The following is a 27,383-nucleotide window of genomic DNA, read 5'->3' on the forward strand; positions in this document are numbered from 1 at the left end:
AGAGGGGCTGTCTTCATTGGGTGGGGCCAAGAACCTGACTCTGTCAGGCCCTATCAGACACATGTAGAACTGGCCCAGGGCCACAGGTGGGTCTGGGGTCAGATCTTCCCTCTGCTCTTGGTTCTGTGCGCCCCATGAATCTCCCTACCTAGGGTCGTAGAGGAGAAAGGAAGGAAGAGACACCGCTCTTGTTTAATCACATTGGGATTCTGACTCCCCTCTGGCCCAACCTATCAAAACTCCCACCAGTCTACACAGGCCCATGGGGAGATTGTCAGCTTTGTATCCAGCTTGGAAAACTCCCTTAATCCCTAACTCTTCCTCCTCCACATTCAGCCTTGGACAACAGCTGCCACTCCAACCTCCTGAACATCGCTGGGACGTAAACAGTCCTTGGACGTGAAAGGGATGCTGGGCTGAAGGGCTGCAGATGGCTGGGGCTTCCCAGCCCAAGGCAGCTGTCTTCCCTTCATCTTCCCTTTCTTGCCACTTTGAAGCAGGGTGATCCTCCCCTTGGAGGTAGAAAGGTTCTTATTCTGGAACTGGATGATGGCTTTGAATTTGACTTGGTGTAACTGTAAGCACTTTGTGTGATTCCACACACACAAACAACCTTCTCTGTGAGTCAGTTTCTTCATCTGTAAAATGGGAGGAAAACAGACACTGCCTCACAAATTGTAAGGTTAAAGAGTTAGTAAATGTACAGTGTTTGGAATGGTCCTGAGCAAAGAGAAACTGCTACATGAGTCTTTGTATCATAGATACCTTGGTACATCCAATCTGAGCAAAGCAGGGTGAGATGGGGTGGTGAGCTAGGGATACCCAGGACATATAAGGGACCCTACTTCTCTCCTGGATTACTGTTACCTCTCTATCTCTGTCTCTGGTCTCTCCATCGCCAGGCTGCTTCCCTCTAAGCAATTCTCTCCTCTGGGTGCAAAATGTTTTTTTCCGAATACTGATTTGATCATATTACTTCCCTGCTCAAATTCTGCAATGGTTGCCCATTGCTTCTGGCCTTTTAGGATTGCATCCCTTGGAACTCTCTAGTCCCATCTTTCTTAGCTTTCCACCTCCTTGGATCTGTGATCCAGACTTCCTTGAAAACATGCCCTCCAGTCTCATGCCTCTAGGCTTCTGCATTTGCTCTTTCCTCCACCTGGCGTTTCCTCCCATCCATTACCCTCTGATTTTGCCCCCTTCCCAGCCTCTATTCAGCTAAGGCTGTGGCCAGATGAAGGCAGTCCCTGAGGGAGGGACAGGGGAGAGTGGGAAGAGACAGCAACTCTCAGAGCTGCAGTTTACTCAGCTTCAAAGCCGTAAGAAAAAGACAATAAGAAAAGAGACCTCTCACGATCAAAGAAAGGGATGGAACAATATGTGAACACTTTGGAAACTAGGAAGTGGTGTGTGAGCACGGAGTGATTACTAGTGGGTTAAGAGGGTCCCCGCCTAAAAAGCCCCTTGTTTTCAAAGTCCCTGGTCCCCTACCCTCTTCAGACCCTGACCACCAAAGGTAAACAGAGGAGATGAAGAGGAAAGGATGGAGAAAGGACCGGTGAAGAAAAGAGGAAAGAAGGAAGTGGAGTGGGGAGGGGGGCTGAGAGGCAGAAAGCATGTGGCTGGAGCCTCACGCCTCTGAGGAAGGAAGGAGAGGGTGACCTGGGATGCTCTCCCCACCCTTCCCCCTCTTCATTCCCCGGAGGTTTGCCCCCATCCAGCTACAGCCCAGGCGGGGCTGGGGAAAGCAGGGGCGGCGCCGAGGGGAATGAATAATTGAAGTATTAGGGAGGAGGAAGAAGAAGAGGAAGAAGAAGAGGAGGCGGGAGCCGCCTGCACAGGGTCCTCCCCAATCCGCACCCCACCCCCTCCGCCGCCCGGAAGTCGCTCCCCGCCTCCTGCTCCGCCAACATGGCCGCGAAGTCGGATGGAGCGGTGGCCGCGGCCGGCCCGGGGCCGGAGGAGGCGGCCGGAGGAGCCCGGGGCAGTGCAGGAGGGCGCGGGGAGGCGGCAGAGGTAGCCGAGGGGCCCGGGGTGACGGGGGCGGGGGGCCCGGGGCCGCGCTACGAGCTGCGGGACTGCTGCTGGGTGCTGTGCGCGCTGCTCGTGTTCTTCTCCGACGGCGCCACGGACCTGTGGCTGGCGGCCTCCTATTACCTGGAGGGTCAGCACACCTACTTCGGCCTCACGTTGCTGTTTGTGCTCCTGCCCTCGCTTGTCGTGCAACTGCTCAGCTTTCGCTGGTTCGTCTACGACTATACGGATCCCGCGGGGGCCCCGGGACCCGCCGTCAGCACCAAGGACAGCGGTGCCGGCGGGCCGGTCATCAGCACCAAGGACAGCGCCGTCGCCCTCCGGACCAAAGAAGGCAGTCCTGAGCTGGGCTCCCGACCCGCGCCCTCCTCGGCCAGCATCTACCGCCGCCGTTGCTGCCGCCTCTGCGTCTGGCTGCTGCAGACCCTCGTCCACCTCCTGCAGCTCGGCCAGGTCTGGAGGTAGGAGAAGCTCAGGTGGAGAGAACCGAGTTGGAGGAGTGGGGGTGGTAAGGGGCTGACCGCCGCCCCAGTCCTTGTATGACCCTCCACGCCCCCTTATGTCTTGACCTCCGCCCCGCCCCACCCTATTACAGTTCTGATTCCTTCTCTGCCGGCTCTTCACTGACCTCTGCCCTCTAACTCTGACCAGCTTCAGTTCCATCCTCTCTGATCTGGCTACTAAAGATAGGGAATGGGGCAAGAAGAAAGAGAAAGAAGTCATCAGGGGTGTGTGAATGAGGAGGGCCCAGGGCCAACGGAGATGAATATGAAGCTTGGAACAGGGCCCCAGGGTTCCATCCAGCCCTGTCCTACTCCAGTGTACCTGAGTGCTGAGTCTGAGCCTGGGCTTAGGAAAGATCTCAGAAGTCCTTCCCTGCTCTCAAAGATTCTCAGTTTGGAATTGCAGTCCATTCCCAACCTCCCATGAGAAACAGAATTTGAGGCAACTAAATGAATATCCTCCCCAAACTTTTTGGACTTTGGGGAAAGGGTGTGCTGGACCCAGCTGAGAATGAGTCTAGCTCTTTCTGTTTCCTGAGATTTCTTCAGTGTCTCTACCCTTACCCTCAAAAGAAACAGGGCCATGGGGATATGGGATCTTAAGTCTGAGGTTAGATAGCCACTAGCTGTTCTTTCATCTCAGGACAGTAAGACAAAACTGAGGCTTTGTACAGCAGCCTAATTCTAGGCTTCTTCCTTTGCCAGGACTGAGGGTGCCTGCTGAGCTGAGCTGAATTAATTGGAGACAGGGGGAATTCTGAACCTAGGGTTTCCCTTGAGTCTGTATTTCTCTAGTAAGTTGGGCTCTACTGTGTACTGACAGAATGAACTTGCCTACTATTTGAACTTAGGCAAACCCATCCTCCCTCCAAGCCTGTTTCCTTACCTGTGAAATGAGGGAGATTCCCTCTTTTTCTCATCTCATTGACTTACCATCACACTTTGTTACCTCTTTGGGTTGGTCAGGTGAGGAAAGGTCTTTGTAAAAGCCCTGCAGACTGTAACATGTTTTAGGAATACAATAGATTATCATGATTATCACAGATGTGGGGAAAACATGGAAAAAGTCAATGCTACTGGGAGTAACGGGTGATTATTGCCGTTGTTAAGTTTATTCTGCTACTTGTTAACATATTCTGCTTAACTCAGTAGATGCAATTCTGGGCTGAGGGTTGGAAACAGGACTCCCAGGGTTTGTCCCAGCTGCTCACTTGCTGTGTCACCCTTATTATGTTGCCAAATCTCTTTCTGCCTTGGTTTCCCCATCTATGCTTTGCCTAGATGTTCTGTGTATTCCATTTAGTTTGCCCTGGGGGAAGAGGTGGGTGGAACACTATCCACACAAGGTGGTGGTATTATTATTAGCTTGACACATAAAAATATTCATGTCTACATCCAGGAACTAATCTGCATTTATCATTCTGTGCCCGAGTGGACAGATGGTGAAAGATATTTTTAGATTCTGAAATGGTAACTTCCTATTCTTGGTAGCCAAAGCTTCATCCCCCTTTCCCTTCAGCCTAAAGTGGGCCAACTGCCCCTTGACTCACTGGCTACCTCAACACCTCCTTCTCCCTATGCTCAGAATCTACTTACAAGGAATGAATACTTTTTTCTTGAACATAAAACTGAATTTCCCTCAAACAGAGCAAAAAATGACAACGGGGTGGGGGTGGGGTCTCAGGAGAGTGGCCGCAGATGGCTGAGAGTCCATTGAACTCCATGGTTTCTTAGATAAAAGGGCTAGCAATTTCTACTCAACCCTATTTGTAAAGTGAGGGGATGAGGTGATTTTGCAGGGATGACAAACTAATAGCTCTTGGATTGAACCTGGGCTACAGTAGTGTTTTGTCTAGCTTGTATAGTATTTCAAAAATTTAGAGTCCTCACTCTCCCGTGGAAAAAAAAAGCATCGAGCAGTTCCAGGCCTGGAACAATTTAGACAGGATATTTGTGCTTCAGTTTGTCCAGTTCCATTCTCTTTGATCACATCTGGACATGAGACCCCTAATTTACAGTTCTGTAACAATTGTCTTATTAAGCACTCACTTTGCACCAGCTTATTGGTTGCCTTTTTACCTGCTTCATCTCCTGTATCCCTCCTAGGAATCCTGTAACATGGTTGTATTATCATTCCTACTTAACAGATGAGGGAATGGAGGCTCAGAAGGGGGACATCCTTGCCCAAGGTCACACAACTAGAGAGTAGAAGCATTGGGACTCAAGACTCTCTGCCTTCAAAACCCAAGTTCAATTTATTTACCCTGCAATTCTGCCACTAAAGTGTCCCCCAAGCTCAAAGAATTATGAGTCTGAGATCCCAAGATTCCAGGATGATAGAAAGTCAGGGCTTCTGCTAGACTGAGATAAGAACGGGAAAGGAGGGGGAGGGAGTTGAACTATGTGGATAAGGATGGTGAGACAGTGCATATTGTCAGTAAAGTGCTGGATTGGGGGTAGTGTGGGGATCAGGAGACTTTATGCGGGTTTGTAACTAGCTTGCTAGGTGACCTTGGGCGAGGGCTCTTCCCACCTCTGGGCCTCAGTTTCCCAGTATGTAAAATGAGAATAATAGATTTGATGACCTTAAGAGCCTTCCCTTTTCTGGAATTCTGACTCTGGGTCTAGTTATCAGGGCCGAAGCCTCTGGGTCCCTGTCCCCAAAGCTTTGGATTCTAAAATGACTGAGGATATGGCTAAATGGAGGCAAATCCAGACGAGAAGCCACCAGGGTTGGTATTCCTAGAAACTAAGCAATGTGGGCACAATGTGTTTGCTTACCATGTGAAAGGTTCCTGCAAAGAACAGCTTCACTGTTCAGTGGGACTTGGTGTAGATGTTCTCACGGGTGAAACCTGGGGTAATGAGGAAGGAGATGTGTGTGTGACCTGCAGAATCAAAGCTGGGGGATTGGTCAGTCATTTACTTCCTGAAATTTTGAATAAATTAATCCAAATAAATTACTTTGAAACCTAAAGATAATTTTCAACTCCTCATGCTTGTATGACACAATGCTCAATCAAAATTTGAATACTTTAAGGAGCTAGATAACATAGACCTGTGTCAGTACATGGGTTTCAGTCAAGGGGACAGTATGAGGCAAGCCTAGAAAAGATGAAGCTACTGCCCAGCTCCAGCTGATGGTCCCATGTGAAATCATGGACCAGGTGTTGTCTTGATTTCTCTTGAGAAATCAGAAATCGGGTTTTTTTTGGTGGGGGGGGTGGGGAGCTGAATTCTGCCAGTATTTAACTACTAATTAAGGTTTTAAAAAATAATATCAACTACATGAAATAAATGTGGGCCCCATCCTGCTTGTAACTTCTGGCCAGCTCCTCGCAGTTGATTGAAGTCCTTTGTTTTTCTGTTCTCAAACAATGGGTATTATTATTTTAAATGCAAAATGGGGCTCTGAGGTGGGAGAGGAAAGGAAGGAATTCACAGACACAGTTTACCCTCCATGCCTCAGCAGGCCCCATGTGAGGTGCTCAAGGAATGTGATCCTTTTTTTGCCCTGAAACCTTCCCTCTGGTGGCAGTTGATTTACCCATTTATAAGACAAGAAAGTGAGACTTGGAGAAGTCAAGTAACTTGCCCAAGGTTACCCATCGAGGTAGTAGGGGAGAGGTGAGATGTCCACCTACCTTTGTCCAGTTCCCAAAGCCCAAGCTCTATCCCTGGTACCATCACATTGGCTGCATTAGAAGATTCCAGAGCAATGGCCCAGCACAGAAACAGATTGATCCCTGAGAGAACACACAGATCCTCTGGTCGGACACGAAGCTGGCTGTGGGTTGGACACCAACCTGTGTATTCATCCCTTTCTGCCCAGCATTCCGCCCCACCCCGCACAACCGTCTGAGCTGTTAAGCCACTCAGCACTGTTAAGCCAATTAAAGTCCTAACCCTGTCCACTCTGACCCCGTGGGCAGCAGAGCAGTAAGCCATGAATCCTGCTTTCCCTAATCTTAAACTCACTGGGCCCCAGCTTTGCCCAGATAAGCATGGTTTGTTAAGCCAATTAGTGGGAGATGATCTGGCATGGGATTCCTCTCAGGCTGTCAGGATCTGGGGACCCCAAACAGGAGGGAGAAGAAGGAAGGAGGCAAACTGGACATTGAAGGCCCTCCCTCTAACACCTCCTCTATGTTTAGGCCCCAGTATTTCTCCCTCTGCCTCCTCACAAGCTCTGCACTCAAGAAAAGTTTGGAAATGAATTAGTGACCTCCCTGGTGTGAAAATAAGCCTCTGCGTTTCCCCTCTGGGAAACTCTATTCTTCACATAATGGTTAAGAGCATGAACTCTGGATTCAAATGTGCTCAATTCAAATCATGACTGTACCACATTATATATGTGATCCTGACAAGACACAATCTCTCTGTGCCTGAGTTTCATCCTTTATAGACGAGACCATAATTGTGTCACCTCTTGGGTTGTTTTGAGGTCTCACAAGATAATACACCAAGGGTTTAGCAAAGAACTGGCCCATCATTAAGTATTCAGAACCGCTGGCAGTGGTTCATGCCATCAGCCTGAGCTTTATTCCCTGTGGAAAGAGGTTTGTTCAGTGAGTAAGTGGTCTGGGAGTGGGCAGGAAGGTAAGAGGGCCTAGAAGGCCCCTGAAGCCACAGGGACATGGCAGCTGTGCATTTAACCTGTAATCATTCGTTCCACAAATACATGGAGTACCAGCTATCTACCAGGCACTGCTCTAAGTGCTGGAAATAGAGTGGTGAACAAGACAATGTCTTGGCCTTCTTGGAGCTCAAAACTCTAGTAGGAGAAACCAATAAACAAACATAATATAATATAAATTACTTAGTCAGTTCAGTTCAGTTCAGTCACTCAGTCGTGTCCGACTCTTTGCGGCCCCATGAATCGCAGCATGCCAGGCCTCCCTGTCTATCACCAACTTCCAGAGTTCACTCAGACTCACGTCCATCAGGTCAGTAATGCCATCCAGCCATCTCATCCTCGGTCGTCCCCTTCTCCTCCAGCCCCCAATCCCTCCCAGCATCAGAGTCTTTTCCAATGAGTCAACTCTTCACATGAGGTGGCCAAAGTACTGGAGTTTCAGCTTTAGCATCATTCCTTCCAAAGAAATCCCAGGGTTGATCTCCTTCAGAATGGACTGGTTGGATCTCCTTGCAGTCTAAGGGACTCTCAAGTCTTCTCCAACACCACAGTTCAAAAGCATCAATTCTTTAGCGCTCAGCTTTCTTCACAGTCCAACTCTCACATCCATACATGACTACTGAAAAAACCATAGCCTTGACTAGACTGACCTTTGCTGGCAAAGTAATGTCTCTGCTTTTCAATATGCTCTCTAGGTTAGTCATAACTTTTCTTCCAAGGAGTAAGCGTCTTTTAATTTCATGGCTGCAATCACCACCTGCAGTGATCTTGGAGCCCAGAAAAATAAAGTCTGACACTGTTTCCCCATCTATTTGCCGTGAAGTGATGGGACCAGATGCCATGATCTTCATTTTCTGAATGTTGAGCTTTAAGCCAACTTTTTCACTTTCCTCTTTCACTTTCATCAAGAGGCTATTTAATTCTTCTTCACTCTCTGCCATAAAGGTGGTGTCATCTGCATATCTGAGGTTATTGATATTTCTCTCAGCAATCTTGATTCCAGCTTGTGTTTCTTCCAGTCCAGAGTTTCTCATGATGTACTCTGCATATAAGTTAAATAAGCAGGGTGACAATATAAAGCCTTGATGTACTCTTTTTCCTATTTGGAACCAATCTGTTGTTCCATGTCCAGTTCTAACTGTTGCTTCCTGACCTGCATACAGATTTCTCAAGAGGCAGGTCAGGTGGTCTGGTATTCCCATCTCTTTCAGAATTTTCCACAGTTTATTGTGATCCACACAGTCAAAGGCCTTGGCATAGTCAATAAAGCAGAAATAGATATTTTTCTGGAACTCTCTTGCTTTTTCGATGATCCAGAGGATGTTGGCAATTTGATCTCTGGTTCCTCTACCTTTTCTAAAACCAGCTTGAACATCTGGAAGTTCACAGTTCACGTATTGCTGAAGCCTGGCTTGGAGAATTTTGAGCATTACTTTACTAGCATGTGAGATGAGTGCAATTCTGCAGTAGTTTGAGCATTCTTTGGCATTGCCTTTCTTTGGGATTGGAATGAAAACTGAGCTTTTCCAGTCAGTTACCTAATATAAACATAATATTTAATAAAAATATAACAGAGTATAAAATATAATGGGTCAAGATATTGGTAAGCCCTAGGGAAAAAGTGAAATGGGTGAGAGTGTAGTCCTTCAAGATAAGGTGGTCAGGGGAGTCTCTGTGAGGGGTGGGCACGTGGGCAGAGGGCTGAACAGAGTGAGGGGGAGTTGTGTGGACATCTTGAGGTGGGTGTTCCAGGCATAGGAAAGGAGCAGAGCAAGAAGAAGTCTCTGGGGCAGAGGAGAGAGCTGAGGGGAGAGTGTAAGAAATGATTGTGGACAGATTGGCTGGGGTTGGACAACACAGGGCCAAGGGGAGGTTTGGGGTTTTCACTCTGCACAAAGTGGGGAGCCCAGGAGGATTTGAGCAGAGGAAGAACAGGATCTGGACTTAGGTTTTACAATGATCACTCTGGTGGCTGGATGCAAAATGGACTGGAGGGAGGCCAAGGTAAGTCCAGAGACCCACAAAGAAGCTGCTTAATGATTCAGGTGAGAGAAGATGGGAGCTGGACCAGGGTGGTAGCAAAGCAGGGAGGGACCCGTTTCAAGCATAGCAGACAGGACAGCTTTTCTTCTTTGGTCAGTTTCCCCATTGGGGCCAGTTAACATTTAAGGACTCATACTCTGGAATCAGCCTTATTACCTGTGTCTGCAACTTTCTGTGATTTGGGGCAAATGGTATAACTTGTCTGTGCCTTAACTTTCTCATCTGCAAACTGGACATTCTTCCTAACAATATCTATCACGTGTGATCTGGAGGAGTAGTGAATTAAAGAATGTATGTGTAGCACAGGACCTGGAACACAGGAAATGCTCAATTCTCAGTAACCATTACTATTTGTATTATTACTTGTAAAACAGGTCAGGAGTTGGATTCCACAGTGGTTTTCAAACTGTGTTTCACCTCTTACCATCATTTCAGTCTGAGCATCTAAAGTTTCTCTTTTCTTGGTATGATGACTGCATTTCTAAGATTTTGTTTTGACAGCCCTACAGCTGAAACATGTTTTACAACCCCTTGAACTCTGTGACTATCCTCAAGGTCCCTCCCTGCTCTGACCTTGCAGGGTTGTTGCAGTCCAGCCTCACCACCCACCTCCTGGGAGACCCCTCTCCAGGATGCTCTCCACCCCACCGTCCTCCCCTCTCTGCCCAGCTGGCAGCAACAGGCCATTAGAGCAGCCCCTGACAGACACAGCGGCGGCAGTTGGGCCCAGTGTCCCCTGTTTGATCTATAAAGACCACACAAGAGAAGCCCTGGGGGAGGAGGGAGGGCTGCCAGGAAATGGCTTTGAACCCCGGCAGCTGGGGCGAAGGTCCCTAGGGAGAGGAAGGAAGATGGGTTGGGATTACTCTGGCCTCTCCATTCACCACTCAGCCTTTGTAAGGGCCTCGGAATTCTTCCCTTGGGAAATCCTATCAGCCTCCAGTCCCTCCTCTCCCCAACCTACCCCTCCCCATCCTGCCTCCACCTGCAGCCAGAATGATAGTTCTACAGCTCAGAGCTGATCCTGCCATTCTGTAGCCAGAGGGCTAGCCCTGGCTCCCCTCTGTCCGTGGAGCGAGTCTTAGTAGCCTGGTGTCAAGCCCCTTACCTCCTGCCCTTTCATCTCCTCAGCGCTCTGCCCATCCCCAATGCCCACCCCCAATAAGCCACACGCTCTTTTCCTTCGTGCCTTGAGCAGCTGCCTGCTCCCCTTCCTTCAGCAACACCTCCCTCGCCCTGCATCTTCCACCCAGTGAAACTCTGCACTCCCTTCAAGGCTAAGCTCAAATGCTACCTCTGGGCAATTCCCTGACAGTCCAGTGGTTCGGGCCCTACACTTCTACTGAAGAGGGCACAGTTTCCATCCCTATTTGGGGAATGAAGATTCTGCATTCTGCAAGTGCAACCGGAGGGGGGGAAAAAAAAAGCCACCTCTTCGGAGTAGCTTTCCCTGAACAAACCCAACATGTGCCACTTTCTACCCCTCAGACCCCAACTCCCACCCCCTCAATCAGACAGACTCTTGTTTGTTCTTTCATCTAAAATGGCAATTGCTTGCTTATTTTGTCTGTTTAAAAAGGAGCTGTATGCGCTCGTTGAAACTTCAGGCAGCACATGAGAGGTCCAAAGAAGACTGTCCTTGCTCATGATCTCTGGGGGCTGAGAGGTGGGGTTAGGGGAGACTTTTCCCTTATTAACTAGGTATTTCTTATATCACTTGAAGATTTTATTCTGGTTTTTAATTAACCAAGAAATACATGTATACATTTTACCCGTACACATTTTAAAAACATATTTGTAAAAAAAAAAGTTTGTAAAAAATCAGATGTTATTAAAAATTATAACTATAATTTTAGAGATTTAGATTAGGCCATTCCTCTTCAATCCTGTCAGGTTGGGAGTGTGATAATCTAGAATAAGGACTGTTGAGCCCAAACTCTGACTCTGCCACTTATGAGCTGTGTGACCTTAAGCAAGTCACTTAACCTCTCTGGGCCTGTTTCCTTATCTGTGAAGTGGAATAATAACATGCCTCTACAAATGGCCCTTGTGAGGGCTATTGAATTAATATATGGAATTTGCTTTGCACAGTACTCAAAACATCATACGTTCTCGATTAGTGTTAGCTAGAGCTATTGGCTTATTGTTACAGATATGGAAGTTGAGACACAGAGAGGTAACAGCCTTTCAATACATAAGTAGCAAAGCCAGTGCATGGGAAGCCACGCAGTCGGGCTCCCAAGCCCACATGTGTAACTACCAAAATATACTGCCTCCGACTAGTTAAGTGTATTCATAGAAAACAAATAATCATTTATTGCTTTGGAAAGAGAAAAAGTCAGAAAAGTATTTTTAAAATTTTATTTTAATATAAAATACCTACTGTTAACACATTCTGGGTTCTTCCTCTTAGACTTTCGCCCCAGGCACAATTACTCATTCCTCTTAGCCCCACTGTCCTGATCAGATTCTGTTGTGATCCTTGCCCACCTGGTTGGTTTTCTTACCAGATTACAAGCCCCTGGGGAGTTGAAGCCTCGTTCATTCTTCTCTCTGTCCCCCATGGTGAGTGACTCCAAGCAGATCCTCTGTTACTGTTGGTGGCCTTGTACCCTGCCAGCTTTGATGAGGTCCATAGGAGATTCTTGTGGCTTCCCTGGTGGCTCAGTGGTACAGAATCCTCCTGCAATGCAGGAGAAGCGAGTTCAATCCCTGGGTCAGGAAGATCCCCTGGAAGAGGGCATGGCATCCCACTCCAGTATTCTTACTGGGAAAATCCCATGGACAGAGGAGCCTGGCAGGAGCTATGGTCCATGGGGCCACAGAGAGTCAGACACAACTGAAACAACTGAGCCTGCACTGGAGATTCTCAGAACATGAAGTCTGTTGAGGCAGGGTTTGCATCTGTGGCTGAAGTGGGGAGTGCTAAGGCAATGTGGGAGCACTTCCCTGTGTAGACATGACGCTGGGGTCTGCTTAGGCCTTCATCTGCAGCTGCAGTCTCCAAACTGTCAGTGAAGAAGTGCAGGCTCAGGGCAATACATATGTATTAGTACAAGATACAGTAGGAGCAACCCTGGGGCTGAGTTCCCAGGAGGATGCACGAGCAGCTGACTTACGAGACAGAGGAAGTAAAGTTCCTTGTATGCAGTAAGTGCTCAATAAATTTTCACATGAACTGAATAGAATCTTGAAAATCAGAACTTTTCCCCCACTTAATATTCTGGGTTCTTCCTCTCTGACTAAAAGTTACTATTAGTAATGTGACTTTTTAAAAAATTTATTTTCCATTGGAATATAGCTGATTAACAATGTTGTGTTAGTTTCAGGAGTATAGCACAGTGATTCAGTTATACATATATATGTATCTATTCTTTTTCAAGTTCTTTTCCCATTTAGGGTATTACAGAATATTGAGGAGAGATCCCTGACTTATACAGTAGGTCCTTGTTGATGATCTCGTTTAAACATAGCAGTGTGTACCTGTTAATTTCACACTCCCAATCTATCCCGCCCCTCATCTTTACCCCCTGGTAACCAAAAGTTCATTCTCTAACTCTGTGAGTCTGTTTCTAAAATCAGAATCTTGAGCAAGACATTTCACTGCCTGGGATTTAGCTACCCCATCTGTAAAGTTCAGCTGGGGCCTTGGGAATCCTGGATGAGTTTTCCCAGGACTCAGACAAGAAAACAAAGTAGCTAAGAGATTGGAGCAGTGGTACAGCCCATGGCACCATGGCTTCCTCACTAGGTGACCTTGGGCAAGTTTCCCCACCAGCTGGAGCTCTAGTTGCATTGTGAAATGGGATGATAAAACCCACCCCTTAAGGTTCTTGTGAAGATGTTTTGAGGGACTTCCCTGGTGGTTCAGTGGTTAAGACTCCACACTTCCAAAGCAGAGGACACAGGTTTGATGCCTGGTCAGGGAACTAAGATCCCACATGCTGTGCATCCAAATAAATAAATTTTTTTTTTTTTTTTTAAGGAACCATCATTACCTTAAATGACCACATTCACTTATTTTAAAAAAAGGTGTCTTGAAATAATATAAATGCATGGGCCTTAACATACTATATTCTCAGAAAATATTTACCACCAATTATTATTGGCCTAAGTAGCAGCCCATCCTACACTCTTAGTAACAAGACAGGGGTTGGGAGAAGGGCATCAAGGGACCTGAGGCTCACTACCTCTCACCACCGGACCTCTCTTTCAAGGAAGGAGACTTATCTGTGACTCAGAGGATAGGTGACAATAGGTTAAAGGGAGGCAGAAGCTGTTTGACAAGAAGGAAGATCACCTTGACAATCAAACTGCCCCTAAGAAAGCGGGTTGCCCCAAGGGAGTGAACTCCACGTCACCAGACATGGATGCAGACAAAAGTGGCTGACTTTGGCAGGGGAGCTAAGCAGGGCCTCCTGTCTTCAGTTTGGAGGATAAACCAGTCATCTCTACAGCCCCTCACAGTTCTGAGTCTGTGGATCTGACTTGAGGGCTTTGTGACACTTATCTGCCAGACCACAGGTTGCAAATCAGTGGCCCAACAGCAAGTCCAGCCTAAGACTGTGTTCATTTGGCCCACATGGTATTTTTTCCCTTCCTGTTTAATGAAGCTTTATTATGGAGATAATTTAAGTATATAAAAGCAGAGGGAACAGGATAATGATTCCTCCATGTACCACCAGCCTGTTCCAAGAATGATCAACTCCTGGCCAGCACCATCTAAAAGAACTTTCTGCAGTGATGGAAATTTCGTGTGTGTGTGTGTGTATGTGTGTGGTATCATTGCATCCATAAATATTTCAGTACATCTAAAAAATAGACTTTTAAAATTTAACTAAAGTATGTAATACTGTCACCATACCTAAAAAAGAGATAATAATTTCTTTAAAATTCATATGGTAGCTTTAAAATTAGTTGCCAACATTTCCAAATTGAGTTTTGTTTCGTTTTTTGTTTTTTTTTGCACAAGTATCCTAATTCCCAGCTTTTCTTGAAAAACTGAAATTCCAGCCATACTGGCCTCACATTCTCCCTTCCCACGGCAGCAATCAATTGGAGCTGAGGGACAGCAGCCTCTTTAGACAGGACACCGCTCTATTATTCCCCAGAGTCCTTAATAATATCAGCTCGGCCCCTCTACCATCTAGGATCCCTCAGAACAGACAAACAAAATGGTGCTTTTTTCCCTGCCTTGATCTTCAAGCACCTTCAAATGTCACCTGGAGACCAGGATCTAACTCCCTCTCCCTCACAGGCTCACATCATCCCAATGTTGCACAAGGATTTCAGGAAAAGGGGGAACAATGAGCCTTGGGTTAGAGTATGGAGTCCTGGGTTTTAGTCTCTGCTGTGCACCCATTTCACAGATGGGGAAGGTGAGGCCTCAAGAAGGAAGGAGATCTGGCTGTGCTCAAACAGTGAAGGACATGAGGCAGGAACCTGGTCCCAAACACTTTGCTGAAGAAGAGCCACCTGCTTCTCTGCAAGGCAAAGAGAGAAGCACTGGTTGGGAGCTGACTTCAGTGGGTGGGTTGAGAGAGGGTCTCAGCTTTTCAGCCGGAGCCTAAAATTAGTGGCAGGGAGATGTTTGGCCTTATCCCAGCAAAAAAAAAAAGTGCTGTGTCTCTGTAGGGGGCTGCTAAGGAGGAAGGAGACAGCCTAGCTCCCAGCACCATACGAAACGGGAGCCAAACGTGTAAGATCACATCCTTTACTGACATTTATGACTCATTTGGCTGCCAACTCCAGGAAGGTCCCATTTTGCATCCTTGCAGGAGCACACAGCATTGACGGGTGGACAGATGGGGCGGGAGCTGCAAGGCCATTGCCCCCAAGAGCATACTTGGCCACAGTGCAAGTGAGGCAGCGATATAATTGGAGGCCCAATGTTTCCCAGGGAACATACAGATCACATCTAGGTCCTCAGTTTGATCCGTGTCCTGCAGTGAAATGGGGGAGTTGTCCATCCCTAACCTGAGGTGCAATTCTGATGCTTCTGGCTATTGACCCTGGGCAAATCACTTCTCTAAGTGCCTGCTAAACATCTCTGAGCTTCATCCCTTCTGTCTGGGCCATCCTCACCTCTCACCTGGTACCTGGCCTCCCACCCTCCACCTTTGCCTCCCTCCAGTCTGTTCCCTACAGCCAAGGTGCTCCCTCTAAAATGCAGACGTGCTTTCTCACGTGATCTTCATCCTTTTGTTTAAAACCTCTCTTTGGCTTCAGATAAAAACTAAATGCTTCACCATGGACCCCTCATCCCTTGCTTCCTCATTTCCTTTTCGGGAGCTATAGCCGTTCTGATTACTTACTTCTCCCTCCCAACTCAGGACCTCTGCCCATGTTGTTCTTCTGCCAGAAACCCCCTTTCTTCCCTTTACCTGGTTAACTCCTGTGCCTGCTTCAGATCATGGCTCAGTAGCCACCTCCTTCAGAAAGCCTTCCCTGACTGCCTCACTCTTCCCCAGCTGGGCCCTTCTCTAATAGCACTGCCTTCCTCAGCGCTGGAGCACAGAAGCTGGCTGGAGCATGTGTAGAAGCCACAGAATGTCTGTTGTTTCAGGTTTACATGACAATTTCATTAACGTCCAGGTCCCCCACTAGACAGCACCCAATGGATCAGGTCTGTCTCGCTCCTGAGAGTGCTTAGTACAGCTCCTAGCATACAGTAGGTACTCAAAAGTGCTGGGTGAATAAATGTCAGTGAACCTCCTATTTTCTGAGACTCAGTTTCCTCATCTGGAAAATGGGGATCATGCCCACAAAATGTCATAAGCTGCACTGAGGATGTTAGCGAAGTACCTACAGAAGGTCTTCGGTGAGTGGTTGTTATTTTCTGGAGGAGGGCAAATGCCCCGGAGAAGACCTTGTCCTGAAGGAAATTCCCTGGCCCTCTGTTCTGAGGACAGATTCAGTCAGCACCAGGGAAAGTCAGCAAGGAATAAGTTTCAGCTCCACCAGAAACTACAAGACCTCCTCCTCTTGCTGGAGCCTCTGAGTGTCTGCTTCTTAAGACTTCTTATTGGTTGAGTGCTCTGCACTGGGCTGGGCATTTTATACAAATCACCATTTTCTTTCCTTTTTTTAATGTTTATTTATTTATTTTATTTCTGGTTGCCCTGAGTCTTCATTGCTTTGTGTAGGCTTTCTCTAGTTGCGGCAAGCAGGGGCTACTCCTTGGTTGTGATGTGCGGGCTTCTCATTGTGGCGACTTCTCTTGTTGCAGAGCATAGGCTTTAGGCACGCAGGCTTCAGGAGTTGTGGCACATGTGCTTAATTTCGCCAAGGCATATGGAATCTTCCCAGACCAGGGATCGAACCCATGTCCCCTGTGTCACCTGGGAAATCTCAGCACTTTCTGATTTCATAGCTACCCAGAAAAGGTGAGCATTGAGTGGAGGGCTTCAGAGAGGGACACAACTTGCCCAAAACTACACAGACAAGAAATGACGGCATCAGGATCTGAACCCAGGGCTCCCTGACTCTCAAGATTGACTCTTTCCCTCTGTGCTTGACAGCCTTCAATTGGGGGCTTATAAAATACATTCATACTCCTTATTCACCCATTCAAGAATTCAACAAATATATACTGAACATTAACAATGTGCCAGGCACTAGTGGCATAGCAGAGAAGAGGAGCACGGTCCCCACACTCATGGAGAGACAGACAAGAAATATGTAAGCAAGTAAATTAGATCATCTCCAGTTGTGATGTATATTATTAAGAAAATAGGGTAACTTGATCAGAAAGTGGCCAGAGGGGCAGAAGTGCTTTGGAAGGTGGGGCAGGGAGGATCTGGGAAGGGCTCTCTGAGGAGGTGACACTGAGCTGAGATGGAAAGAATGAGAATTTTCCAGGTGTTGTTAAAGCCCTTTTTAAGCAGAGGCCCTGAGGCTGGAAAGAGCTTGGGGTGTTCACGAAGAAGCAAGACCAGTGTAGCTGGTGACGGGGGAGATGGGGACGGTAGAGGGAGATGAGGTCCTAGAGGTGGGCAGGGGCTGGATCACACTGGGCCCCAAAGATTATGGTGAGGATTTTATTCTAAGGGGAGTAGGGAGTGACATGACCTGATGGAGGATTTTACAGAACCCCTCAGGCTGCTGTGTGAAGTATATGGTCTAAGAGGGCAAGGATGGAGGGAAGGAGATCAAGGTGGACAGAGGCTACCGCTGCTTGGCGTTGGGTGGCTTGGACCAGAGAAATAACACAGAAATGGAGAGAAATGCCTGGGTTCAGGACACGGCAGTAGGGTCTTAATGTTGTCAGAACTAGATTGGTGGGGAGATGGGCCTAATGAAAACTCCCTGGGGCAAACAAGAATCAGGTTACTGGGACCTATTTTATAGGAAGACTAAAGCCCACAGAGGGGCTGGACTTTCCCAGAAAGACCCAGCCTTGAGCCTGGGTCTCCTGACTCTCCAACCAAAACTGTTTCTTCCCCCTCAGGTTTCTCTAAACCCACCTAATTCCAGACAAAGCTTTTAGGTCCAGCCCCGTCTGACATGGGTCCTCCCGGACAGCACTCTGCACACCCTCCAGGCAACCAAAGCATCTTCCCTGGAGTAGGGGCCCATGGAGAGCCAAGTCTGAGCCCTAGGTCTGGTGCAAACTTGCTGTGTGATTTTATACAAGTCGCCATCCCTTTCTGGGTCTCAGCTTTTTCATAAGGATAGTAATCGGGATACTATCAAATAAGGATAGTAATAGCGTCCACTCCAAAGATTTGCTGTGAGGAATGGATACTGTATAAAAAGCACAGCCTGTCATACAGTTGGTGCTCAATAAGTGTGAGCTATTATTGTTATTAATGCCTCCACACTATCCCCACACAGACTGCCAGAGCGGCAGTGGGCTCAGTTGGTCCAATGCTCCTGTTCCTTCCCATCAGGCTTGCCTGGTCGCCCTCTGGAGCCTGCAAGCCGGACCCACACTGAAGACCAGAGAGCCGGCTGTGCTGCAGGGCTGTTCCTGGATGGAGCAGGAGCGGGGGAGCCCCTGGAAGCTGCTGTGTTTTTTGGCCCAGAGCTGTGAGGGGGCGTGGAGAGGGACGAGAACACACACTCGGAAACGCCGAGATCGACAGATGGAGGCGCCGAGGATGTGAGAGACGCAGACAGACAGAGAGAGCCCTGGAGTCGGGAGAGGGGGAGCAGGCAGGGGAGGGCGGCCGGAAAACTGGCAGTCACGGGAGCCACGAGCTGAGCAACAGACCAGCAGATGGACCAAGCCACGGAGAGACCGAAAGACAGACGGACCAACAGGCAGTAGCCCCGAAACAGCCAGAAGGACAGACAAAGAGCAGACCTGGTATCCAGGGGACAGACAGTCTATCCTGACATCCAAGGGACAGAGAGACAGACGGGCTGACTGAGGACCCCAGGGCCAAGCTGGCTAGTAGATGGACATGGCATCTGAAAGACTACGTGACCTACAGTCCAAGGACAGGTGACCCTGGCTGACAGACAAGCAGATGGATTGACAGTAATGCAAGAACAGACACATAAACAGGTTGACCCTGCATTCACAGGACAGACACAACAGGCTGATCTGAGCCAGAGATGGAGACAATGACCCACAAAGAAGTGGGACTGAGGACCACAGAGAGACAGGTCCAGGCTGACCATCTGCACGGAGACTGAGGCCAATGCCAGCAACCCTGACTAGTGCCAGAGACTCGGGGTAACCCAGGAGCGCAGGAGACAGACAGGGTGACCCTGACACTGGGCCCAGAAGCTTCCGGGCTACTCCAGGATGTGGGATCCCTCATCCTCCTCCCTTCTGCCTCTTAGAGAGGAGCCCTCAGTGCTGCGGGATGCTGGGCCTGGGGAGAAGGGAATGAGCTCTGTCCATCTCCTGCCCAGCTGCCTGCTTGTGGTGGGGGACAGCCTTTTGGATCCTTGAGTGGAGGGACGTCACACTTCCACTGCTGATTTCTCTTTTCTCCAGGCTTGCTTGTTTTGCTCCCAACCCCAGTCTTCACTATAAACACTTACTGTTCCAATTTCCTCCCAGACAGTCTTCTTCTCTGAGCCCAAGACTGGGAGTCAGCAAATTAGATCTAAAATAAGACTTCTGAGCACCTGTTTCCTCACCGGTAAAATGGGGGTGGTAGAAACTGTCTGTTAGGTTCCGTGCACACCAGCCTCAGGCAGTTTAAGGCTGTGGGGAAGGGGGGATGTCAGAGTTGGCAAGGAACATCAGGGAAGGCTTCCCGGAAGAGGAAAGACAGATATTCCAGCTCTATGCAGACTCAGGCAAAGAAGCCCCAGGGCTGCCAAGGTCAGGAGGGAGATGCTTGCAAACACTCATGCACATGTATTCATTCAACAAATATTTAGCGAGTGCCTACGACATGTACCGATGCTGAGGATACAGTGGGGACCAAGACGGATGAGGTCCCAACCCTCAGTGAACCACAGTAAAGTAATAAATAAGATTGTTTCATAAGGTATGTTAAGAAGAAAATGACAGAGTGACATGAGAGATGAGAGGGATTCAGCAAGAGTGGAGGGGCTGACATGGGATGGGTGGCCTGGGGCGCCTCTCTGAGAAGGTGACCTGGGAGCTGAGGAAGAGACCTGGGAGTCACAGGAGGATCTGGGGAAAGGGGGCTCCAGGCAGAGCAGGCAGCAAGTGCAAAGGTCGGAAGTCAGGAACAAATTGGGCTGGGTTCCAGGAACCTCTAGGGCACGAATGAAACAGTGGTTTGAGATGAGGTAAGAGAAACAGGCAGGACCAGATGGTTTCGGGCCTGCAAGCCAAGGGGAGATGCTTGGATTTTACTCCAAGTGGGAGGGAGGCCCTTGGAAGGGTTTGAGATGGGGAATAACATGATCTGACATGATTAGTTTTTAAAATATTCCATTGGTTGCCATGTGGATAATGGATTACGGCAACAGGGTTGGGGCAGGAGGCGGGGGTGGGGGGCAGGAGTGAATATAGGTCTGAGAAAGCAGAGGATAATGATGGCCTGGGCCAGGTGGTGGCAGTGAATGGACAGACTGAGGATATGTTTTGAAGGAGAGCAGAGGCACTGCCCCAAGTCTGGATTTCTTTCCCCGAGACAGGATGTCCTGCATGGATGGCAGCAGTCCCATTTGTGGCGAACTTCTTCCACATAGAATGGAATTGGGTGGGCTTCCTGGAGGAGGTTTTAAGGGAGGCTGCTAGTACGTCAACCACATTTCAATGAAAAGAGAGGCTGCTTGGTGATCAGGAGGATCCAGAGGCCTCCACCTAGCATATGCTCCCCCTCTCTATGTGCACATTCCCCTACAGTTTACAAATGTTCACAACAAGGGGTGAAATGGGGCTTAGAGACGCAGAATATCCAAGGCCAGGCAGCGCTCAGGGCTGGGCAAACCCCCAAACCCAGCATATCCACCTTGCCTCCCGATGCTCCCAGTGGCTGTGGTGTAGACAGGAGGGCAAGTGCTGGCCCCTTTCTAGAGAAGGTAAAACTGAGGCCCAGGGAAATTAGGTTATGTGTCCTGGGCTGGGCTGTTTTAAGACCTTTATGGTCCCGACATCAATCTATCAAGCATATTAAAATGCAGCCATATCAAACATCAAGTGTAAATTATATAGAATCAGATGAAAGCCAAATTGCAGTTGACTGGCTGATATGATGTTCTGTTTTGCAGACATTTAATTAAACATTTATTAATTCTGATTCTACAGTTTTTCCCTGTGTTTTAGAGCCAATTTCTCCCCTGGCTTCAGACGTTTTCCCAGGCCCATGAAAACCTTGCAGGCCTTTGGCAATGTGTTTAGTGCAGACTGGAAGGGACAGCCACGGTTTTTGGTCCTGTTGCCAAAAGGGGCAGAATGAGGCTAAACAGAGACCCTTTTATCCCCAGGCTGTAGCATGATCTTTCCATGCTCCCCGCTGACCCAATGTTCTTGGATCTCAGAAGTCTTTCTCTTCCCCTCCTGCTTCCTTGCTCCAGCCCACAGCGGCCCTGGGCTGGGTGAGCCCTTTGTCTGTGGTTCTCTGGGGCATAGGTGTTGGGAGCTGGCACGGGAGGGGGCAGGAGTGGGCGGGGAATTGGGCAGGCAGCCTGTCAGTTGGTGATGGATGCTGGCCGGGCCGGGGCCTCCCTCATGCTGACCTAGGCCAGGAAACAGATGGTCTTCCAGCCTGAGGGAAACTTCCAGGGTGTTGCCCTCCCCCAGCTCCCCAGGCCCCTTCACATTGGACCAGCTGGTCTCTCCTTCCTGTCCAAAGCCAGAACCACAGGACTGGGAGAGGGAACGGGGAGCAGGGAGACAGAGGCTGGGATACCTGGTGTGCATTGAGGGGCCTCAGAAGCTCTGGGGGTCATCTTGGTCTCTCTCTTAGTTGCCCCCACTTCTGGCATCTCCAGCTCTGTGCTCAGCCCCTTTGTCTGTGCCCTGCCTTAACTCAGCCCTGTCATCTCATGCCTGGACCAAACCCCAGCCTCACCTGGCCTTCCTCCAAGCCAACCTTCCAGAGTGAGCTTTCCAAGCCACCAAGCTGATCATATCACCCTTGATTCTGGGACCAAATTCAGATTTAGAATGAAATATGAACTCTTCATTCCAAAAATTCAATGCCCTTCATAATTCTAGTCTTCCAAAGGCCCAAGAAAACCCTTACTTCCAGGCCTGGCAAAATACTGGCCATTCCCCTAAAAAGCCATGTTCTCTTGTGCCTCTATACCTTCACTTCAGTTGGATCTTCCACATGGAATGCCCTTCTGTGCTTCCTGTATACCTTCCCATGCTTGCTTTAAAACAGATCAAATGTTTCTTCCTCCAAGACATCTTTCCTGACCCCCTTCCCCAGCTAAAGTTATCCATCTCCTCTCTGAGTTCCACAGCATCTTAGAGGCTCTATTTCAGCTCTTAGCTTATCTCTCTCATGTGACTATGAGATACTTAAGGCCACAGGGCCTAGCACACAGCAAGAGGTCAAGATACCCTTGCTATGTAAGTGAATATTCTAGTTGCAGAGATCCTTGCGGGGGGCGGGTGGTGGTAGGCAGGGGTCCAAAGAATAGTAATCAGAGGGAGGCAAATTTCTGCTCAATCAGAAGAAACCCAGTTTGGCTCTTGAGCTGCTCAGAACTGAAGGCTCTGCCTCAGGAGGTAGAGTATCCCTGTTCTGAGAAGTATGTGAGCAAAGGGGTAAATGCATAGGCTGGGAAATGCCAGAGGGACTCCAGTGCTGGACGGGAGAGTTAGACTGCAGGGCCTTTGCAGTTCTTGAGTCAGATTCTGAGGGAACAGCCTCTTCCCTCTCCTCACTGCCATCCCATAGCGTGTCACACTGCAGGCACGTCTACTCCACCCATTGGTCCTGGGAAGACCAAGGGATCGGAAGGAGAGCTGTATATGGGTGTTTCTGGCCATGTCTTGGGGGGACACTTTGGGTCCCAGAACATTAGCTCTGAAAGGATCTTCAGCGTCATCAACGCCATCCCTCTTGTTGGCAGATGGCAATGCTGAGCCCCAGAGAGGGCCACACCATTGCTCAGACCAGGATACTCATTTGGGGAAACTCTGGGTTTTAGCTGAGCACAAATTCCAGGGAGCACTGTGCTTCCTCCCTTGGGCTGGTGACATATAGTTGACTACAGAATATCCTGGAAATGCCAGCACTTCACATGTGGGAATAGACCCCCAGATCCCTGGCTCCCTGATTCTAGATTCAGGTGATATGGCCATCGAATCTGGTGGGACTTTCTCCCCTGATCTGGGGGAATATGACTCCTAGGGGAGCCATCTCTGGTTTCAGCAGAGGGCACACCTGTCCTGTGCTTCAGAATTTGGGAGTTGAGTTTGCCAGGAGTGAAGCTGCTGGGCAAGGAACCAGGGCCGGGATCTGGTGGACAGGTCCTTTGCCACCCTAATGGGCACTGCACTTTATAGTTGCAAAGTCTCTCATCCATTTAATCGTCACAGCCACTTTAGGTGGGATCAGCTAGGATTCAGAGAAGGTCTTCTTCAAAATCACCCAGCAAATTAGAAACAAAGTCAGGAATTGAAGTCAAGTCTTCAGGCTCCCTTCCATACCTTCTACAGGGTCACCAGAGTTCCATTCAGTTAAACAAATTTGCAATCCTGCAGCCAACATGGATTGGCACCTACCATGTGCAAAGAACTGAGGGTGTAGCAGTTAGCAAGCCAACCGGTCATCCTTATGGAGTTCAGTCTGGGGCAGATGGATCCATAAACAGGCAGTTATAACTCCCCATGACAAGTGCAGTGCTTGGAGGGATGCTAGAGAAAGCCCCTCACCTCAGAGCAGGGTGGTCAGCAGAGGCTGCCTGAAAGAAGTCATGTCTAATAGCTTAGCCTTGGATGAAAAGCAAGACTTGTCTAGGTTTAGGGCTAGGGTGGGGATTGAAGGGCAAGGCAAGGTGTTCCATGAAGATGAACGTGAGCATCGTGAGCATCTGTGATGAGTGCAAAGCAGGTGGAGCTGTCAAGTTTGTTGTGAGCAGTTGGTACCAGAGGAAGCAGCCAAGTTTCCAATGCCAGGGGATCTCTGAGCAGCTTCCCTATGGGGAGAACTGGGTGCTCAGAGGTGGGGTTGGGGGAAAGGTCAGGAAGCTGGCAACAGAACTGAAGGCTGGTACCCGAACGGTGCCTGAACCTGTATGTGGGCAACTCTTTAGGGCTTACAGTGAGAGGCAGTGTTGTCTAATGGTTAGATTTGAATCCTGGTTCCACTACTTCCTAGTTGTGTGACCTTGGACAAGGGACATAACTCTCAGGACCTCAGTTTCCTCATCTATAAAATGGGGACAATAATAGAGCTAGTGTAAACTCAGGGTACAGTGTCAGGAATCCTGCAAAGAAAGCAGGACCTAACTCGTCACAGCAATATTGTGATGTTGATAATGCTGTATGAAAGGCTTGCTGTGTGCCAGTGCTTCAAGATAGTGAACCCATTGGGAACTGCTCTGTTTGGTGATCCTTTTGCTATGTCCGTTTCACAGCCTAGGAAGCAAGCTGAGAACAGTAAGTGACTTGCCCAGGGCTACACTACGCCCCGGCCTTTTGCACTTGCTGACGGGGGCGAGGGGCTGGTTGGGAGAGGGCGAGGGGGCCGAGCGTGCGCGAGCCCAAGGTCCTAAGCACCTCGTCCTCCCGCAGGTACCTGCGCACTATGTACCTGGGGCTGCAGAGCCGCTGGCGCGGGGAGCGGCTGCGGCGCCACTTCTACTGGCGGATGCTGTTCGAGAGCGCCGACGTGAGCATGCTGCGCCTGCTGGAGACTTTCCTGCGCAGCGCGCCGCAGCTCGTGCTGCAGCTCAGCCTGGTGGTGCACGAAGGCGGCGCGCCCAAACTGCTGCCCGGTGAGCCCCGCCCCGCGCCTGTGCGCCCCCAAAGCCCCGCCCCCGAACGTCCCCAAAGCCCCGCCCCCGGGGGCTCACCTGTCTCCAGGATTCAGAGGACGGCGTCACTGGTCCGCTCCCGGGCTTAAGGCCCCTTGGGGAGGCCCTGTCCACTCCCGCACCCTTGGCCCACTCACTGTCCGGGTTTTAGAGGCCCTGCCCCTTCTCCTCTCCCCATCTTCCAGGCCTCTAGAGACCCCCCACGTCCCCGCCAATGGCCCACTTACTCTCAATGTTAGGCGACACCTACGCCCCCCCACTTCACCTCCTTACCTCCTCTCAGGCCCCCTCTCGCCCTCCCTTCCCCATTGCCAGGGCAGACGAGACTCCACTTTTGCCAAATCCAGAGAGGCCCCTGACCCCATCACCACACTGCAGGCTCTCAGGGAAGTTCCCTGTCCATTTCTTTCCCTAGACTGTCCCCATCCCAGCCTGCATCTCCTGGGGACCGCTCTGCTTCAGACCCTCTCAGTCACCAGCCGTTTCCAGAGAGCCCTTCCATCCCATCCCTGGCTGCTCTTCAGCCCCCTTGGAGACTCCTCCCAGGTTTTGTCCTGGTCCCCAGGTAGTCACCCCACACAGCCACCTTGCTGTGCTGTGCTCACTCAGTCGTGTCTGACCCTGTGAGACTTCATGGACTGTAGCCCGTCAGGCTCCTCTGTCCACGGAATTTTCCAGGCGAGAATACCGGAATGGGCTACCATTTCCTTCTCCAGGAGATCTTCCCAACCCAGGGATTGAACTAACATCTCCCAAGTCTCCTGCGTTGGCAGGCAGATTCTTTACCACTGCGTCACCTGTGTCAGGGGAAAAAACCACATTCCCTGTCTCCCTGGGGCTCCCACCCAGACTTTGTCTGACACACCCTCAGTGTTTCAAAAGACTCTATCACCATCTCTCAGGTGCCCCGGACATCCCTTGCCCAGGGTCCCGGGCCCCTATGGAAACTTCCCACTTGGCATTTGCTTCCCATGCCCTCAGCTGTGCTCAGCTTGGATATTCCTTTCCATGCCCCAGCCTCATCCTGGTGGCCTATAGCTTCTAACAGTCCCCTCTGGCTCTCCATTCCCTAATCATGACCCTGCCTCTTCACCTCCTTTTCACTCCCAGAGTCCTGGACCCTATTTTCCCACCCCCCACCAAGACCCCTGCACCCTAACAGCTCCCTACTAGAGACCCGCACCTGGCCCTTACAGAGATCAAAATCACCCACCTCCCCTCTCCCTTGGTGTCCCCACCCCTGTGGAAGCTCCTAACCCCACCACTCTCAGCCCTACATCCATGTTCTGGAAGACCACCTACCCAGACCCTCCCCACACCCCTCTTGATTTAGAGCCCCTGCCCCCAACACCTCCTCAGAACCCTGCTCCTGACCCAGACCCCTCCCCCTTTCCCCAGACCCATCCCTAACCCAGCCCCCCCCCACCCTCTCTCTACAGCCCTCTCCATCTCCGCCTCGCTCGTGTCCCTGGCCTGGACGCTGGCCTCCTACCAGAAGGTGCTGCGAGACTCACGGGACGACAAGCGGCCGCTGTCCTACAAGGGGGCCGTGGCCCAGGTGCTCTGGCACCTGTTCGCCATCGCGGCCCGCAGTCTGGCCTTCGCGCTTTTCGCCAGTGTCTACAAGCTCTACTTTGGCATTTTCATCGTGGCCCACTGGTGCGTCATGACCTTCTGGGTCATCCAGGGTGAGACGGACTTCTGCATGTCCAAGTGGGAAGAGATCATCTACAACATGGTGGTGGGCATCATCTACATCTTCTGCTGGTTCAACGTCAAGGAGGGCCGCAGCCGCCACCGCGTGACCCTCTACTACTGCATAGTTCTGCTGGAGAACGCCGCTCTCACCGGCTTCTGGTACTCCAGCCGCAACTTCTCCACCGACTTCCACTCGCTCATTCTGGTCTGTGTGGTGGCCTCCAGCTTCGCGCTGGGCGTATTCTTCATGTGTGTCTACTATTGCCTCCTGCACCCCAACGGGCCCATGCTGAGCCCCCAGGCCCCCGGCTGCATCTTCCGTAAGGCCCCAGGGCCCTGTGGCCCACCAGCCGACGCTGTCACAAGTCCCCCAAGGTCCCTGCCTAGGACTACAGGCCCTGAGCGGGATGGGGCCTCTGTGGGAGGCGAGCGTGCGGGGACCCCCACGCCACCTGTCTTCCAGGTGCGGCCTGGCTTGCCTCCCACACCTGTGCCCCGCACCTTGCGGACAGAGGGGCCTGTCATTCGGATTGACCTGCCCCGGAAGAAGTACCCCGCCTGGGATGCTCATTTCATTGACCGCCGGCTCCGGAAGACCATCCTGGCGCTGGAGTACTCCTCACCCACGACACCCCGCCTGCAGTACCGGAGCGTCGGGGCCTCCCGGGAGCTGCTGGAGTACGAGAGCACGGTGTAGGCCAGAGTTTCCCATGAAAAGGGATGAGCTTTGGCTGATCCCACATCGACCACAGTGTTGAGCCCAGAATTGAGGGCCGCCAGCTGAGGGCGAGTGGATCTGTTTGTCCAAGGGTAGAGTGGCCCCCATCACTGGGTTCTTTCTTGGGAGGGGACAGCCTTGTGGAGCCCCAGCCCTCAGTCCTGTTTTCAACCCTGCGGCCCATTTCCTAAACTCTTTGGAACCAGGGCCCAGGGAACCAACTGGTGCTACGCTCCTCGTGAGCTGCCCCACTTTCATGGAGGCCTCTGTATCACGGCTGGTGCCAGGGGCCCCACACCCTCTCCCTGCCTGGAGTTGCCCAGCTGGCAGCCCTGGCAGGTCTGGCAGAGGAGGGAGTTCACGACCTAGGCCCTGTGCTCTT

The 27,383-nt window shown here is 50.2% G+C and overlaps 1 protein-coding gene across 1 annotated transcript; it reads left to right on the forward strand.

The window, feature by feature from the left end:
• The first annotated feature begins 1,911 nt into the window (after positions 1-1,911).
• XKR7 (XK related 7) lies at positions 1,912-26,980 on the forward strand. The gene is made up of 3 exons (XM_052651312.1): positions 1,912-2,495; positions 24,344-24,546; positions 26,025-26,980. The coding sequence occupies exons 1-3, from the start codon at positions 1,912-1,914 to the stop codon at positions 26,978-26,980; spliced, it is 1,743 nt and encodes a 580-aa protein (XP_052507272.1).
• The last annotated feature ends 403 nt before the right edge of the window (positions 26,981-27,383 follow it).

This window comes from Budorcas taxicolor, chromosome 13 (assembly GCF_023091745.1).
Source record: "Budorcas taxicolor isolate Tak-1 chromosome 13, Takin1.1, whole genome shotgun sequence".
Taxonomy (NCBI): Eukaryota; Metazoa; Chordata; class Mammalia; order Artiodactyla; family Bovidae; genus Budorcas; species Budorcas taxicolor.